This window comes from Amphiura filiformis, chromosome 6, assembly GCF_039555335.1.
Source record: "Amphiura filiformis chromosome 6, Afil_fr2py, whole genome shotgun sequence".
NCBI classification, from domain to species: domain Eukaryota; kingdom Metazoa; phylum Echinodermata; class Ophiuroidea; order Amphilepidida; family Amphiuridae; genus Amphiura; species Amphiura filiformis.
Genome location: NC_092633.1, coordinates 64,403,590 through 64,422,107, shown reverse-complemented (window position 1 = coordinate 64,422,107; position 18,518 = coordinate 64,403,590). Strand labels below are relative to the sequence as shown.

The 18,518-nt window shown below is 34.7% G+C and overlaps 1 protein-coding gene across 1 annotated transcript; it reads right to left on the bottom strand.

Moving 5' to 3' along the window:
• Positions 1–565: 565 nt before the first annotated feature.
• LOC140155817 (tetraspanin-9-like) lies at positions 566–13,685 on the bottom strand. Its single transcript, XM_072178800.1, has 6 exons — positions 13,174–13,685; positions 11,417–11,608; positions 8,966–9,133; positions 8,155–8,298; positions 4,831–4,914; positions 566–777 (listed from the first exon to the last, which is right to left on the bottom strand). The coding sequence occupies exons 1-6, from the start codon at positions 13,255–13,257 to the stop codon at positions 712–714; spliced, it is 738 nt and encodes a 245-aa protein (XP_072034901.1). The 5' UTR covers positions 13,258–13,685; the 3' UTR covers positions 566–711.
• Between the last annotated feature and the right edge of the window lie 4,833 nt (positions 13,686–18,518).

Here is an 18,518-nt window from a genome sequence, read left to right as displayed (position 1 = left end):
CAAAAGTAGTCAGTGAATTCCTTATTTTAGCCTATCACGTATGACAATTATTTCTATGATTTACCACAACAATTTTGGATCTTATCATTGATTTGCACGTGATTTTAAACAAATATAATTTGTCAGTTATTTACAATATAATTATGACATTTATGTGTTTTTCGTGACCAAAGGTAATTTCAAACGTTCAACATTGTATGACAAATGTTCATGCTCTAGTTAGCCTAGAATTTCACCCTTATATGAAGTGAGCAACTTCGCTGATTATAATTAATATGCAACCATTCCCATTCGTAATTTGATGGCCAGTTTTTTAAGATACGATGACACAACTCTGGATAAGTTATAAGTAACTCATTCTGTCCATTATCCAAAATGCACGGATATACGGTATGCCTTTGGAGAACTACCGTAAACTCTGGAATATGAGCTGCAGCCATATGCATGAAACCATGGTGCACTGATCTATAATACGTATAAGCGTTTCAAAGAGCGTGCTCATAATCTTTATTCGATTGTATTGCTCTTATTAATTATGTTTCTTTCAACTTAAAAATCGACCGCACGGATCTCACATTTTTACCAACTTTCCACTGCCAATCAGTGATATTTGTTATATTTCAGTGTATAATAATTAATTGGGGTTAAAACCCAAAATTAACTAAAGCACAAACATTTAAACACTCTGTAGGCGTCGTGAACTTGCGTGGTTTACGCATAAGTGCCCTTGCGTTTGAGTGAGAAGAATAACACCAACGTTGCTATCATGCCAACCAACTGAAAATAAGAAAATGTGAAAATAGATAAGTGACGATATCAAAATATGAATATGCTATCAATAAATTAAATTATAAAACTGACTTGTAGTTTGGTTTGATTTGTCAAATCAAAATATTACTCATAATTTTAAAGTTTCACCATCTTGGCTGATGGCTTCTTCAGAATGACCATCTGGATCCACCTTCTCTGCGGTACTGGCCGCCACTTCCGGCGATTTTCGCATCCCTAGGAGGCTTATAAGCTACATGGTCTAGAGAGTAACTACCGATGTCCCTGTTGACATTTTGCCCCCCCCGCCTTTTTATTCCAAATTGCTTCTCTGATCAGTCTTGTTTGTTAGTTACCGTCTTTCTCAATTTAAAGTATAGAGGCTCCTCCCAATTGATGACATGGTTTTAAATTGCGATGTTGTCAGTTATGGCAGATTTGTTTTGTTCAGAAGTTAATACTGTTCTTTTTTTTCTTGTATATTTTCTTTTTGCGACCTTTTCCCGCATCTTTCTTATGTTCTTTTGATTTAACTCCAAAAGGACGACCTGTCTCACCAATGTACGACTTGTCGCACCCTTTGCAACCGATCTCGTAGATCACCCAGCTATATTAGGCCCTATGTCACAGGGGAAGTTGCCCAAATTGGTCCAGAATTGTCAAAATAGTATAAAGTTGTTCAAAGTTTCACAAACTTGCTTAAAACTTCCTCGAAATTGCGGTAAGTTGCACAAAGTAGCTTTTTAAGTTTCTCAAAATCGCGTAAAGTTATTCAAAATTTCACAAAATTGCTTTACATTTTCTCAAAATTGCTTAAAGTTGCTGAAAAAGATGCTCAAAAGTTTTCAAAATTACTCAAAATTGCTTCAACTCCCGCGCAAGCTGCGTAAAGTGAGCGCGGATTCCATGAAATTGTCAAAAAATTTCCAGTGCAGCACAAATAGGTCACGCAACCTCACACACTTTTGGGGAACTTTACGTAACATTAAAATATGTTGCAAAATTTCGGACATTTTTGGAGAATTTTGACACCTTTGGGCAACTTCCCTGTGACATGTGGCCTAAAAGGTTGATTTTATGAAAAGTTCAAATAAACTTACTTTTATTTTATATGAAATAATTAGAACGTAAACATCTCCAATTTATAAAACACGTGAAAATAGACTGTTAACATAGTACGCATTTATCATTCACGTTGTTATGAGCAAGGCAGCCTGTTAACCTGTGATCTCTCTATCTCTCTGCATGTGGGTGTGTATGTGTGGGGGGGGGGGGGTACTCGAGGGCTTACTGATGGATTATCGATAGGCCCTAATCAATCAATATTCAGTCAATACTTAATCAGTCAAGATTAGGTCTACTTTTCCAAAAAGATTAAAATGTTGGGGGGAAGTGATTGGCAAACCCGTCGGGTCGCTTTCTTTACGAAAGGTCTATTCCGGGTGGGGTGGTTGGGGGTGTGTGTTGGTTGTCCCGTCAATTAAAAATCAATCATCGATTATCGATTATCAATCAAGATAATCTCAATTTTTCTCATTCAAAGTCATGCGGAAATGATTTTCAAACCCGTCAATTCGCTCCCTTACGAAGGGTCTATTGGGAGGGGAGGGGTTGTCGTGTCAATCAATAATCGATAATCGATGATCGATAATCGATAATCAATAATTGATAATCGATAATCAATCAAGATATTATCTATTTCTGGAACGTTAAAGAAAAAAAAAAAAAAAAACAAAAAAACAAAAAATAAAAATAAAAATTCCCATTTTTATGCCGCAATTGATAAAATGAACATTTTTGCAATAAAAAATAAAAAATTTGTTCTGAATAAGGAAATTGGAAAGTGTGTACTGACCGATTTTGTGAGTTTTGGGGGTCATTGTCATTTTCGTTTATAACAATGACCATGGTAACGCCCAACTAGTCCGTGATTGGCAACGCTATTGGTCATTCCATTCTTATGAAATATTAATTACAAATGTGTCTATAACACGCGCTTCTATGGGATAATGTTCCACAAAATCACGTTTTTCTCGAAAAGTGGGTAAACTCTAAGCAACGGATTTTTTCCAAAAATATTTCTTTGAACATGGAACATATGATTTTACATAAAATATTATATAAAATAATGATTTGATGCAAAAGTTCTAAAGTTAAAATAGGCCCTATGTCACAGGGGAAGTTGCCCAAATTGGTCCAGAATTGTCAAAATAGTATAAAGTTGTTCAAAGTTTCACAAACTTGCTTAAAACTTCCTCGAAATTGCGGTAAGTTGCACAAAGTAGCTTTTTAAGTTTCTCAAAATCGCGTAAAGTTATTCAAAATTTCACAAAATTGCTTTACATTTTCTCAAAATTGCTTAAAGTTGCTGAAAAGATGCTCAAAAGTTTTCAAAATTACTCAAAATTGCTTCAACTCCCGCGCAAGCTGCGTAAAGTGAGCGCGGATTCCATGAAATTGTCAAAAATTTTCCAGTGCAGCACAAATAGGTCACGCAACCTCACACACTTTTGGGGAACTTTACGTAACATTAAAATATGTTGCAAAATTTCGGACATTTTTGGAGAATTTTGACACCTTTGGGCAACTTCCAATGTGACATGTGGCCTTATATTCTTGATGGTGTCGACTTTGTCCTTCGGGTGTACTAAAACTTCTTTTGAGTGTGTTATGTGGTTTCCTGACAATGCATATTTTGTGCTTGCGAAATATTCTCTGCAGTTTATCTGGCAAACCTTCCACGTACATGACGTATTGATTACCACCATGTTGGTGCCTGTCTCCTTAGTGGTGTTCTTCTATTCTCCTTTGTTCCTTTCCAATTCCACTTTACCTTCAACCTGTTAATGTTTTGCCTTGTCAAACGCCCACTTTGGATAACCGCAACTGGTGACTGCCTTTTTGATTCTACTTACTTCTTCCTCCTTATCTTTGTCTTCTGTCACGATGGAATGCATTCTGCCAAGCAATGTTCTTATGACGCCGATCTTTTGATGAAGTGGGTGTTGTGACTCAAAAGTATTGATCGATAGGAGTTTTCTTTCTGTAGACCAGAAGTTTTACAGGCATCATCCTTCCTCACAATCAGTGTGTCTAAGAAAGGAATCTTGCCTTTGCACTATTCCTCGCAGGTAACTTTATGTTACTGTGGTGTCCACAGTATCAATTGCTCTGTAGTATCTTTCTTTATAATTTCCAGAGCATCGTCGACGTAACGACGCCATAGCCGGGGTTTGCATTCTAATGGTGCTGTATAGCTATGACATTCTTCTTCAACCACTCCGTAAACAGGTTGGCGATTATCGCACTAACCGGGCTTCCCATTGCTGCGCCGAATCTTTGTCGGTAGATCACCCCTCTGATTGGAAGTATACTAATTGTTAGGATGAACTCTAGTATAAGTCCATGATATCACTCGCAGTTAAATTTGTCCTGTTTTTTATTGCTGTGTGCTCTAGTCTTTCTCTTATGATTTCCATTGTCTCCTGCAGAATAGGTGTGTTTGTGAATATCGTCTTCCACGAGAACGCCAGCCAACTCCTCTGCTAGGTGCTTTGAGTTCATGACACGGTACGCTCCAATTTTCCCACGATATGAGACAAATTTTCCAACAATACGACTTTAGAGGGCTGGTATATAGCCAATACTGCCCATGTAGCCCACTATTCGGCGGATCGGGTTACTCTCCTTGCGGTTATTCTGAAGAAGCCATTAGCCAAGATGGCGAAAGTCTAAAACTCTGAGTAATATTTGGATTTGACACAATCAGATAATCAAACCAATTTAAAAGTACAGTCCTACAAATGCATCTATTTCAAGACTTGTAGTTGGTAAAGACACATACGATTTAGAGGACCTAATTAATTACAAGAAGCATTCGGTAAATATCACAGAACATTCAAACTCATTTTAGATATTGATGATAAACTTTCGCAAATTATGCTCTTATTCCTCCGCGTGTGTAAGTGCAAGAACTGCATCATGAGGGGCAGGGTTTATAGGTGAAAATAAGTTTAAAAGAATTTTATGTGAACGTCTTGGAGCTTCTTTGTTTTAATTTACCTGGAATACACCACACGCTATTGCAGCAGCTCCAAGGATGAACATGTTTTCTTCTATGACATCCAGCACGGTATCCTGACATCCCTGAAATGGCAACATGAACATTATATTGTCGTTATAGATGTAGGCAAATTTTTGTTATAGATTTACCAATTATTATTTCATTTTTTGATTTAATACTCCCCTTAATCATCAACTAGTATGCCTATGGTTGGGTATTGGGAAAGAAATCTGATGTTGGGTTTTTATTGTCAGTTAGTTCCAACTAAAGGATTACGATTGAGCTGTGCTTCGTTTGACAAAACAGGATAATATTTCAAAAGTAATGTTTAAAACTGGGCAGAAAACCATTCATCAGCTGACGTCATCAGCCGTGTAATCAAAATTACTTTTGATGTCTATTCCCAATATGTATAATTCTTCATTCAGGATATCTGTTTAAGGTGGTACCACACCCCTGATAAATATTGTGACTAATTTTGCATTTTTCTCAAAAATAACTACACACTGGTAACAAAAGTATATTGTACGGGCATGGAATCCAATTTAATACTACACACTGAAATTTCAGTGATTCAAGCCAAGTGGTTCATCATATATGTTAAGAAATAAGGTAGGCCTACATTCTAGCGGTACCTCTTTTCTTATCATAAATAACGTACCGCTTGTCTTGAGTCACTGAAATTCCAGTGTATAGTGAATGGATTCCTTGCCCCTATAATATACATAACCTTTGTTACCAGTGTGTTATTATTTTTTGAGAAAAATGCAAAAATAGTCACAAATTTATCAAGGGGTGTAGTACCACCTTAATCCAAAAAATTGAGTGCAGTTATATTTCTGTATGGCTCCATACATATTTCTTTCATTGCTATATGAATGGTTTCAGATAATACTAAATGCCCTTGATCTATTCAATTGAATGCCAAGTTAATATCAATGTTAGGAATGACATATATAGAATAATAATTATATAGTAACTAAAGAATGTCCAATGCCACCATTTCATTTGGCTTTTTCGTGCAATAATGTTAGGCCTATACAAACTCTGAAGTCTGAAGTCTGCGTATTAAAGTCCTATTTTGCGATCTCAGTGAAAGTGTAAACAAAAATAAAATTGTGGAAATGAATTACTTAAAAGTGAAGGATAAGTCATTAGAATTAGGTATTTCTGAAATGAAACATTTGGCATAAAACAAAGAAACAGCATTATCGACAAAGTTGAAGCTACATTGAAAGACATGTATAACTATACTTAGGGCCTAAGTAGAGAAATTGCAGATTCATGTAAAATGTCTTTTGTCTTTGATACGCAGCATTTGGATCAACCACTATAGCAGCACGAGGGCTTAGAGCCAGAACCACCCATGTCCATTTATGTTCTCAATTACATGTTACTTATTTCGGTACATACTGCAGTTACTGTCCGTTTTCCTATACACAATACACAGTGCTCTTACCATTGACGCGTAACCTCTACAAATAGCGTATGTTAGAAGTATGGGTAATTGCCTAGTTAACGTCGCTGTGTGAAAAGTAACCGGCCAATATTAAAAGTACTCTTCTAAAATTCTAGAAAATATAGTTTTGTAACATGTCCTAAATTTTTAGCTAATTTAGATGTTTGGAAATATTCGGGGGATGGGGCGGGGAATAAATTTCCCCAATATTTTGCCGGGGATGGTCCATACAATCATCCCCTCCCCAATGTTGATGCATGTAGGCCTATGTTGGTTTCTGACAAATTAACCTCATATTTTGCCATTTTAGTCCAAAAAGTGCAATTTTTTTCGCGCTTCGCGCGAATTTATGCCATTTTTGCACCACATTTCAACAGTTTAGCTTCAAACTGGCAAATTTTTTCCAAAAGGTGCTGAATTCACTATACTTCAAGAATTTTTTTCCAACCCCATCCCTCCAATGTCAAAAAGAAATATACGCCACTGAGGAAAACGGTCAAAACTGATGAGTTTTCAAGGGGGTAACCCCCTTAACACTTTTTGGGTATGTTTTGGTGGGGCGGCAGGGAGAGGTTTTGCCTAGGGCGGCAAAATCCCTAGGAACAACCCTGCATGTATGAATAATCAGATTTCTTATCATAGCATGATGGTTTAAAGATCGGCGCCATTGCGTAACAACTGCCGAAATAGCTCAGTTGGGAGAGCGTTAGACTGAAGATCTAAAGGTCCCTGGTTCAAAATCCGGAGAGCTCACTTGAGCTCTGAACTGTCCCGGGTTTCGGCATGTTTTTTTTCTTCAATTTTTATAGCCACAATTTACCATGATCTGGTACGCGTTGACTTCTTATAATATGCGGATAATTTAAATTTGATTTTTTTTTATTCCCTGTGCTTGAAACTGGTGGAGGGAGAAAAGACATACATGGACCACCAGTTCCCAATACGATACCTTGTGTCACGTAACACCCCTGCAAACATATTTTTGGTTTTGTCAAAGCTTTTAAGGGATCTAAAATGAGCGTTTATTGCGTTTCGACAGTATTTTTTGTGGGACATGAGAGCACCTCGGACCTATCGAATTGCATGTCTTTCTGATATCAAATAATTTTCATTTTTTGAAAATCACAATATAATACAAATTTTATGACAAATCATAAAAATTTGATATTTTTCAAATTTTTGATATATAACATTCCTCGAAGTAAATTATACAAATCTAATGATATATTCTTAAAGTGTATGTAGCAGGGAGGAAAAAGCCGACGGTCAATTGAAAATTTTGACCTTTCATATTGAAGATATGGATTTTTTCCCAAAAGACCTAATTTTTTTTTGGTGTTTTGGGAAAAAAATCCATATCTTCAATACGAAAGGTCAAAATTTTCAATTGATCGTCGGCTTTTCATCCCACCTACATACACTTTAAGTATAAATCATCAGATTTATAAAGTTTACTTCAAGTACTGTTAAATATCAAAAATATCAATTTTAATGATTTGCCATAAAATGTGTATTAAAATTGCGAATTTCAAAAATCAAAATTATTTGATATCAGAATGACATTCTTCGTATTCAGAATGCAATTCGATATGTCTGATGTGCTCTGATGTCCCAAAATAAATACTGTCCAAACGTTCATACCCCAGCCCTTAATAACATTTAAATGTCGGGTTATATAAGGGTATGAAAGCGTTTTAAAACTCTACAACCAACAACAGTTTTAATTAAGAATATTGTCAAAATATCATTGCAAAATATATATATATAAATATTTGTTAAACGTTTTGTGTTTGCTGAGTTGGGACCGTCACATGGTCAGCCCACGTTTTGGTTTTGGTTTGTATTTAATTGGGGAATTACGTACCTTTGTGTGAAATTGCGCGTTTTTCTCCATGCCACAACCTTCTGTAAAATATAGGCAGCACGAGTCCGGTGCTTGGCCTTTGGCGAAATCTGAATCGGTGATGTTGCCCCAGTCAGTAAAACCCTCAACACCACAACAATTCAGCTACATAAGAAATAAATAACAATCATTTTGTCAATCAATCGACCATTCGGAAAAATACATATTACTATATTATAGTTTATTTATTTCTTTATTCATTATAATTTGTTTAGGCTAAATAAACACGTGGTTTATTCAATCGCGATTTTGGGATTATAAAACTTTCTTATTTAATATTTCAGATATTTTCTTTTTTACATGTCATGACAGGCAGTTGAAAATAATTGCCCGAAAGCGCCAAAAATGCGTGCCAAAAATGCAAGAAAATATCGCACCGCATCTAAAAAAAAACCCGATAGTGTTTTTATCATTTTATTCTCAAAAACTAAGAGGGGGTGGAGAGAGGGGAGGGAGAGAATGGCAAAGAATACATGGTTTAGATTATTGGCTATCCCACTTGAAATCCACACTCTCCCTGCCTGTGGAAGATTTAGCTAAAATCCTTCACCAAGGGGGTATGTGTTTCAAACAGAATAAACAGTTGGGGCACTTCCATTTGAAATACTTACTCCAGTTGTGGAAGATACATGTACAGGTAAAGCCATATACAGGAGGTGTATGAGTTTCAAAATAATTAACCCTCGCCAATTCCATTTCAAAAACATACTCCCTCCGTGGGAGATACAGGGATATGTCAGATTTCAAATAATAATATACCGAAGTGACTTACATCGCTGTGTAGTCTGTCCCATGTGTCCATAATAGGTTTCTCTTTATAAGATCTCAAACTTTCTTTGAGAGATGCCGTAAGTTCCTCTTCAAGTTGATCGCTGAATACCAAGGTTAGTATTCCTAAAACCAATTCCAGTCCAAAAACCAGGACTAAACAAACCAAAAACTGCCAAAACGAAAGGAAAAAATATACCGAATTAGATCCGCGGTGAATCACAAGAATGATATACGTGATAAAAATGAAATAAATAGACCTATAGACATACAGCCTATATTTGAATTAAAACTGTAGGTTCCATACAAATATCATATTCATTGACTCTTAAAAAACCCAAAAAAACAACAACAATAGCACTTTAAAGTACATAATTATAATCACGCTGCTTAAAGGAATCTATACATAGATAAAAATGGAAGATTATTGCCAGCATAAAATATATGGCTATCCCTTGCACTACTTTTTTCCTGTATCAATCTTTTCTTTCACTTTTTATAGTTTATTCCGAAGTGCATCGCCATTGTCAATGTAACACTAAAGCAGTAATTCATCGTCATATTCAAATAAAAGTGCCACAAAATGAGCTAAAATGAATTCTAAAATGATTTCTCGTCAATGATGACACTAAATCAGATAAGCCAAAATGAATAGCACCACCTGAAGAAGACATGTCAATTTATAAATTGGGAATTCCCTGGCAAGAACTTTTATCCCAAAAAAATGGGAAATTCCTAATTTGAAAAAAATGCTTGAAAAAAATGCTTGAATTCCTAGAGCAATCTATTAGAAGACGGCATTTCTTACCTGACTGAATTTTTGGGACTTCCCAGGCTAATTTTAACCAAATAATTGGGAATTACGGGATGTCATTTATTTTCGGAATAACCCATTGGAATATCTTTGCAGTAACATTATAGAAAATGGCAATTTTCTAAATGCCAATTTATCTTTTGGATGCAAAGCAGCCATCATCATTTTGAGGGTTTTGTTTCAGGCAAGCTGTAAAACAAAACAAACTATTATCCAAAAGCAGGGCATCACATCTGTAAAATGAAGGTCACTGGTGCAAATCCTGGGTTAATTGTCATTTTAATATTATTTATGTCGCCTTATTCGTTATTATTGTTATTAATTATTTATTATTAACTTAAAATGTTCACATGCGAGATGGTTAATGCATGTAGAGTTCTAAGTTCCATCTAGCTCGCTTTTCACAGGAAAGTATATAAAATACACATAATGATTTAAATAATTACGCGTGATTGAACTGATACTTATCATTATCTATACGTTATGGTCGATATTGAAAGAGGGCTTTTAAGTTCTAATTTAAATTAAAATTAGCTTTTAGTTGGTATATGTACCATTTAACATGATTAAACGGGATACTTGAGCAAAATAATTAGGACGCCCATTATGACAATGCATACACTGTAAAAACTGTGTTTAGAAAGTGGTGGCAAGAATGTGTTTAGAAACGTTATGTTTAGAATATCATGGATGTCAGATGTTTAGAAATTAAACACCATCACTGACAAATGTTGAGAAATTTGACACATGGTGTTTAGCTTTTAAACATGTTTACAAAGTGGTGGCAAAATTGTGTTTAGAAAAGTATTTAATCGCTAAACACTGTTTTTACAGTGTATATATTACAAATTACATAATAACGTGAAACCAATTCGATGAGTATGGGGTGAAAATGAAGATGTACAAGGACCAGTAGTTGAGTGGGAAGAAAGGGTGTCCCCTCGCGGAAATCAACTTCTAATCGACATCTCAAGATCAGAAAGGATGCATGGAAAACGATTAACTATATTAATTCAAAACAGTTTGCTATAAAACGCTAAATTATTCCTATTGTCATAACGATTCAGAAAACGCAAGTTTGACATATCTGCAATGCGTGGTTCTTGAAGTTCTAAGTAAAAAAGTAAAAAGGTCATATTTTGAGGCTATACATTTGGGTCAAAATCTAAAATTGCTAGGATTTTCATAAAAATTGTCTCAAATTGTTCGTCTTGCAAAATCATTTCAAATTAAGAATGGTTTGCACCATCTACTATATCTCAGGGGATGTATAGTTCCCTAGGTAACAGATCCTATGACTTCCGAAAACACACGACACCCTTTCTTCCCACTGAGCTAAATGAGACGAGTCCCCTTTTCTGTCACACGCGGAATTGAACTGAAGAATGACAAGTGTTCTCGCTAGTGTTGTTTTTCCTGTTCAAGGGTTATCGCGCATGAGTGTTCTATAATTATACAATCACGACTCAGCACATAATGCTGAATGTATACAAGGTCTGCCTATTATTCTTTGTTTGTGTAGTTTATCTAATGTTTGTTTGTTTGTTTGTTTGTTCGGTTTTTTTGTTGTTGTTTTTTTTGGAATTTTTAAGTCGACTTTCGTCACGGTTTTAAGGGATGGTGACCGTACTGTATACTTACCAGAAGCAGGAGGTTTGGTATTTCTTTATAAGCAGCAACAAACCCAATGATGCCTAAGATAATAACTATGGCACCAGTGCCTATGAGGATGTAAGGCACATAGAATAATTCTACCTCATCATATGCACCGTGTAGATCAATAACAGAGACCACAGTAATGCAACCAACGGCTAATACCACCACACCTGTAAGCTGAAGGAAGGAAAAGGAGAAACAAAGTTGATTCGCATGCTATACAAACTGAAAATATCTTCACTCATTGGTCATTCATTTTTCATTACCGGGGATAAACTTTGAAATAGTTTAACACTGGAACTATGAGACTATGAATCATTTACACATTCATTTACAATTAAGTAATTGTAAAGAAATATGTAAATGATTAACACTAACAGTAAACTATACTGCTTTTTGAGTTAAAATATTTGCCTAAATTTATGTTCTTTGTATACTAAAGCGATTACAGACTTCGGTGTAAAACGCTATATTAAATTAGAGTATAGTCTGTTGTTAGTGTTGTTGACTTCATTTGTTGTTGTTGATATTTATTTTATATGCATTTAAAAGTTTACAAAATACTGTAGATGACCTCACCAAATCGACCATTTTGAGTATATTTGAAAGAAAAGTATACATGACCGCGTCTATAATATCAGTAAATTATAATTCTGTATAACATTTACCATCCCAGATATCACGGTGGACTACATGTATGTGTCACACTCTTAAATTGAAAACTGGGAGCGGGGTCTAAATGAGATGTATGCTACTGTCTCGTCTATCAATATCATATCTACTAGGCACTAATAAATTCAGACCCTGAATAAAATTGCGTGTAGACCTATGATGAATATTGGGTAGTTATTTTTTTAAGTGGGTCATGCTGGATGCGCCTCAAAGAACAACTGGTAGATATACACTGTTAGAATACGGGTACAAAACCCTTTGGGTAAAACATTTTATCCAACATTGATTAAAAAACCTTACCCAACCCACGAGGGTTGTTCATAAATAATAAATATGAACATTCCTCACCCACTGTTGGATTGCACTTTTACCCAACTTGTGGATGTAAAATTTGAAAATTACACAAATTGGGTAACCTAAATTGGATAAAAGTGATTTTGACCGAACCTCTGCCATATGAACACATGTTGTGTAAAAAATTACTATAACAATTTGTGTGTGTGCCCTATGATTAATATTTGTAGTTGCTTTATGAGTGGGATATGCTGGATATGCCTCGAAGAGCAATCGTGGAATGGGTCATGGGCATAATATCTCAGACTCCCTATTTATAGTAACTGTTAATGACATCTTTGTTTAAATCAACGGAAGGAAATTAGTGGGTTTTTGACCCGCCTTTTGGTATGAATGATTATGATATGCCATACTCTCGTTGAGCTTGCTATATCAATTGTTTGTCATTATCTGATTTATGCATGCTATATAGACTGCAAGCTATTATGAGTACGAACACATATTTTCTGACAATAACAGAAGAAATGTGTGTGTGTGGGGGGGGGTGTTGCTAATCAAATTATGTAGCCTATTCATTTCAGATGATAACCTCTAGGCCTATACTGAAATGCATTGCATTGCTTATCATTTGAATATTATTAAACATTACAACAGATGCATGCATTTAATTATGCAAGTATTTAGCTTGTGGTATATATTATTAAGGTAGATCGTCACAAGAACACATATCACAAAACCCGTCCGTTTAGTGTTACATTATTTGAGCCATTACTTACCATAAACACCACGTCGAAAACAAGCAAGTAAACCTTAGCGACACATATGCCTGTGCAACTCATCATGGAGGTATCTTCAGTCATCAGATGCTAAGGAATATGTGCATGTAAAATAAAATGGTTTGATTAGGACATGCAGCGTCCTAGCTCCGTATATTGCTTGCCGAGCTTGTTAATGTAAGATGACAAACCCCGTCGAAAAAGGAGTGGTAGTATACATGCAGTCTAACGACAAAATGAGGATGATGATTTCACATGTGGTATAACGCTTATTGTAGATGATAATATTATGATATTATCTTACGCTATATGGTAGCTTATGGTATTTGTAAGATGAAAATAGAGCAGAGTTGCAAGTTGCTATACTGCTGCAGCTATCGAAATCGGCAATTAACCTCAATTAGTGCATTAACCGACACTATTTTACGCAACCAATTTCCGTGTTGATCGAGCATTTGTTTTTTCTCCAAATCACAAATGCACAACAGTAATAATACTGCAACAACAATAGATTGCAATACAAATAAAATAGAAAACAAGCTATACGTCATGTATAAAGCAATCGACTGAATAGGTCAGGTCAATCTATTGTTGGAATCAGAGGCTTGGCAAACAAACCTCTTCTACACGACATTGCTTTCTCACTTGTATACAGTTAACTTCAAGATCAATATTTCAATGTAAATTTAGTAAAGCAGATTGATATTTTTTAAGGGATTTTTATGACTGCTCTATGAGTTTATCTGAATTGTTTTCAAAAGCATTTATACAAAAGAGCAGTATCCTAAACAAAATAAAACGAATTTCTGAATAAATATAATAATATGTACTGAATTAAGGGACCGTTCACAAACACTTGTTAGGGGGGCCTGATGCAAAAAAATTTCATCGCGAAAATTTTTCGCCCCCCCCCCCCCTTTACAGACCTCAAAAATTCAGGGCCCCCTTTTTGACATGAAAATTATGGGTCAACCCCATAGAAAAGCATATAAACTCAATTTTCCCGGGAAAATTTGTGGTTAATTTTTCCAGCCCCCCCCCCCCTTAGGAGGGTCAAAACTTTTAAGGCCCTCCCCCCATTTTGCATCAGCCCCCCTAACAAGTGTTTGTGAACGGTCCCTATAATAATAAATAGATAAATCATTAAATAAAATAACACACAAACAAATAAATAAATAAAATAAACATAAATAAATAAATAAAATATTCAGAATATTCAAGTCTGTAACTCGAATTGTTTTTCGATAAACTAACAGGCTATGTAAAGTTTGGTGCCTTTTCGGCAAAAAACACGAACAGTTTTATGTCTTGCCGCTTCTTGTCAGTAGAAGAAATAAATCTTGAACTGTTTTGTTTGTTTATTTATTTTATTAAAGAAAGATTGCCTTTTCCCAATGATTTTTTAAAGAAAAAACTCCCCACTTTATTGAAAAAGTAAAAAACAGAACAATGAAACTCGGGTTTGAATTGAGCTGAATTGGAACGTCAACAGATGTTTGTCTCTTGTCCCAAACGGTATTGATAAACTCGTTTTTGAACAAAAAGGACACATTTTATCAATTGCAGATTATATTAGATTCATGTTTTGTCAATTGAGAGTAGTTCATGAGTTTATACTCTTCATTTGTGCAAAATGAATAAACGTAGAAAGACGCATGATTAAAAAATATATACGCCATTGTGACAAATATTTTGTTATTTTGTGTGTTATGAGTTCGTGGGTGTACGGGATGGGGTGGGTGGGGTATGTACGTGCGAGTGTTGTGATATGATAGTGATGAGATTATTTTATAAGTTTTGTGAGAGCATCCAAAATCAAGAAAGTCTACCTTGATGCCGCCTTTGCTCTTTGCCGACTACTGAGAACATGTACCGAGCGATGGATATAAATATATTTTCCGGTATCTATAAATGTACCCTGTATAATGTGTCGTCGTCTTTTTGTGCTTACTTATTTATTTACTCATGCATGTTTGAGAATATCCTAGGTTAAGGTTTGGGTTTGTGTGGGTGTTGTGATTAATGAGATTAATTTATCAGTGAGAGCATCCAATATCAGGAAAGTCTACCTTGATGTCGCCTTTGCTCTTGGCTGACTGCATGCTGAGAACAATGCGTCCGTGGAATGCAACTGTGCGATTTGAAATATAAATAATATAATATGGTATATATAGGTATTGATAGATTGACCATGTGATGGGTTTATCGTCTTTCTGTGCTTGTACACTGTTAAAATATTTACAAAAACCGGCGAAACTGCTGGGCTGCCAGCAATTTTCTTGTTTTTGTTTTTACAGAATGTCATTTTTTGCAGAATTGTCCGTTTCTTAAAACAAAATTATGCTGGTTTTTTTCCTGGTTGTTTTTACAGAATTGTCTGTGTTATTACAGAATGAAACGAGTAAACAAAGAAGAGGGAAGTGGATCCTACGTAACAAACTAATGGCAAATGAGCTAGAGCTAGACTTATTTAACTAAAGGAGATAAAACACACAAATAACACAATGCCTTGGTTTGGTTTTGTTCTTTAATAATAATGTCAGCACTTGATACAAAATAATACAGATATAACATTTTCTTAATATCAGGATTTTAAATGCTTTTGTTAAATACATTGATTTTACTCTTTTAAAAATATTTTGCATATGTTATTGCACTTAGAACTTTATCAATTAAGTTGTTCCTTTACGCTTTGTGTTGAAATTACATACATATATATTCTAATAAATGTTTGCAAGAATACTTCTTTGGGTCATGCAGGCATCGCAACGTGTATTTAGCTTTAAAGAAAATTAGGGACAACATTTTGGTACAAAGTTGTCGAATTCAGCCACCCTTTGAAATTGTTCACTTCACAGAGATCCATGTTTGAAAATATTTTGTAAAAACATGGTAAGCATGGTAATCTTGAATATACCTTACACTATTGGCCATGCTATTTAGCAAATGCTTATTATGTTTGTACAAAATATCGTCAAATACTGATCTCTGTGAAGTGAATTTTAGAGGGTTGTTGAATTCACCAGCATTGTACTCAAATGTGTCATCATACTAGAAATGAAATATCAATTAACCAACTCCTATTTAGTTAGCATTCGTTGGTAAATTTCAGTGTTGTTTTAATTAATATTTTTCTCCTGAAATTGAACACTGTTATTTTGTGAATAAGGTCACGCCACAGATGGTATAACTATATTGGTTCTTTTAGAGTCTCTGTACGATCATTTCCTCAACAGCTACAGTTGTGACCAATATATTCCCCATGTTTTTTCTTATTAGTGTGTAACTCAATTTAATGATAGTAAACTGTCAATGAATCAGATCCTGTGGATCAGATATGGCCACATTTGTTGCTAATAATATCCAACGGTGAAAAAAATCATGATATTTTATAATTTCAGATTGCATAAGGCAACATAAATATAAATCTTTGGTTAAATGCTTAAATTATATAGTATCAAGATCCTTGTTCATATGCTACATACACAGAATTAGTGAAAATCTTAGCGTTCATTATTTTTTAACCATAATTTTATGTAATTCAAATATACAAGCCGCCTGCCTGTACATCACACTAGACCTTTGGCATTACATTTACTTTGAAGGCTATTTTAGGTTTTATTATTATCACAAGGCGTTTCCATTGTGAAAAGCTTTTAGCATTAAAACAAAGTACACGCGGAATGCACATTAATTTTGTAAAATGTATAAAATACTGTTGTCACATTTGATCTTTGAATAGCTCCTATGAATGTAATCAAGATATAACAGTAATATAAATGATCATATTGCAATATATTTGTAGATGATAAAATAAATAAATACTTCTCACTTGACATGCTAGATTTGAACTGAAATAAAATTCAACAGAATAGAATCCTGTGATTTTTTTTTTTAAATACGTACATTTACTTAAGTATATCCATGGCAACGCTACTTCACGTGTCACCGATATAAATGCAGTACATTTGTCAAAATGGATTCAAGGTACGTACGAGAGACATTCGACCCATGATTTAAATATTAGTTTGTTCACATTTTAGATAAATGCATTATATTATCTCAATGGGACTCAAATCAAGCAGATATACAGGGCGTCTCAATAAAAATGACCGCTTTTTTGTTTGGTTTATTTATTGTCAATTGTCAATTCAATTGTCAGAATAGGCCACTATATTATTCATAACTGTATTGTCTTTGAAAGAAATGCCGAACAAATGGTTAAATTAGCATCTTACGTCGTTGAGATATGACAATTTAGGCAAAATGAGTGAAAATTAAGATCGTTGACGTCCCCGAGATGGAGACCGCGCGCGGCAGTGAGTTGCCGTTTTACAAAATTTTATTTTGTTTGTTTTTGGGTTTTTTTGTATAAAGCATTGTATGCCGGTCTGTTATGAGCTATCTTTGGTAAATAGCAACACTCAAACGATTTAATATGCTAGCTATATTCAGTAGATAGTAACATTATACATGATCTGACATGATTCATCTTCAGTAGATAGTAACGTTCAAATGATTTGATATGCTATCTTCAGTAGATAGCAATATTCACTTAATCCGATATGAGCTTTCTTCCGTAGATAGCAACTTTCACACGATCTGACATGAATCATCTTCAGTAGATAGCAACATTCAAATGATCTGATATGAGGTATCTTCAGTGGATAGCAACATTCAAATGATCTAACATGAATCATCTTCAGTAGATAGCAACATTCAAATGATCTGAAATGAGCTATCTTCAGTAGATAGCAACATTCACACGATCTGACATGAGCTATCTTCAGTAGATATCAACATTAAAACAATCTGATGAGTTATTTTCAGTAGATAGCAACATTCAAATACTATAATGCTATCTTCAGTAGATAACACCATTCAAATGATCTGATATGTGCTATCTTCAGTAGATAACAACATTCACACGATCTATATGTGCTATTTTAAATAGATATCAACATTAAAACAATCTGATGAGTTATTTTCAGTAGATAGCAACATTCAAATACTATAATGCTATCTTCAGTAGATAGCACCATTCAAATGATCTGATATGTGCTATCTTCAGTAGATAACAACATTCACACGATCTATATGTGCTATCTTCAATAGATATCAACATTAAAACAATCTGATGAGTTATTTTCAGTAGATAGCAAAATTCAAATAATATAATGCTATCTTCAGTAGATAGCACCATTCAAATGATCTGATATGTGTTATTTTCAGCGGATAGCAACATTCTCACGATCTGATATGAGCTATCTCCAGTAGGTAACAACATTCACACGATCAATATGTGCTATCTTCAATAGATATCAACATTAAAACAATCTGATGAG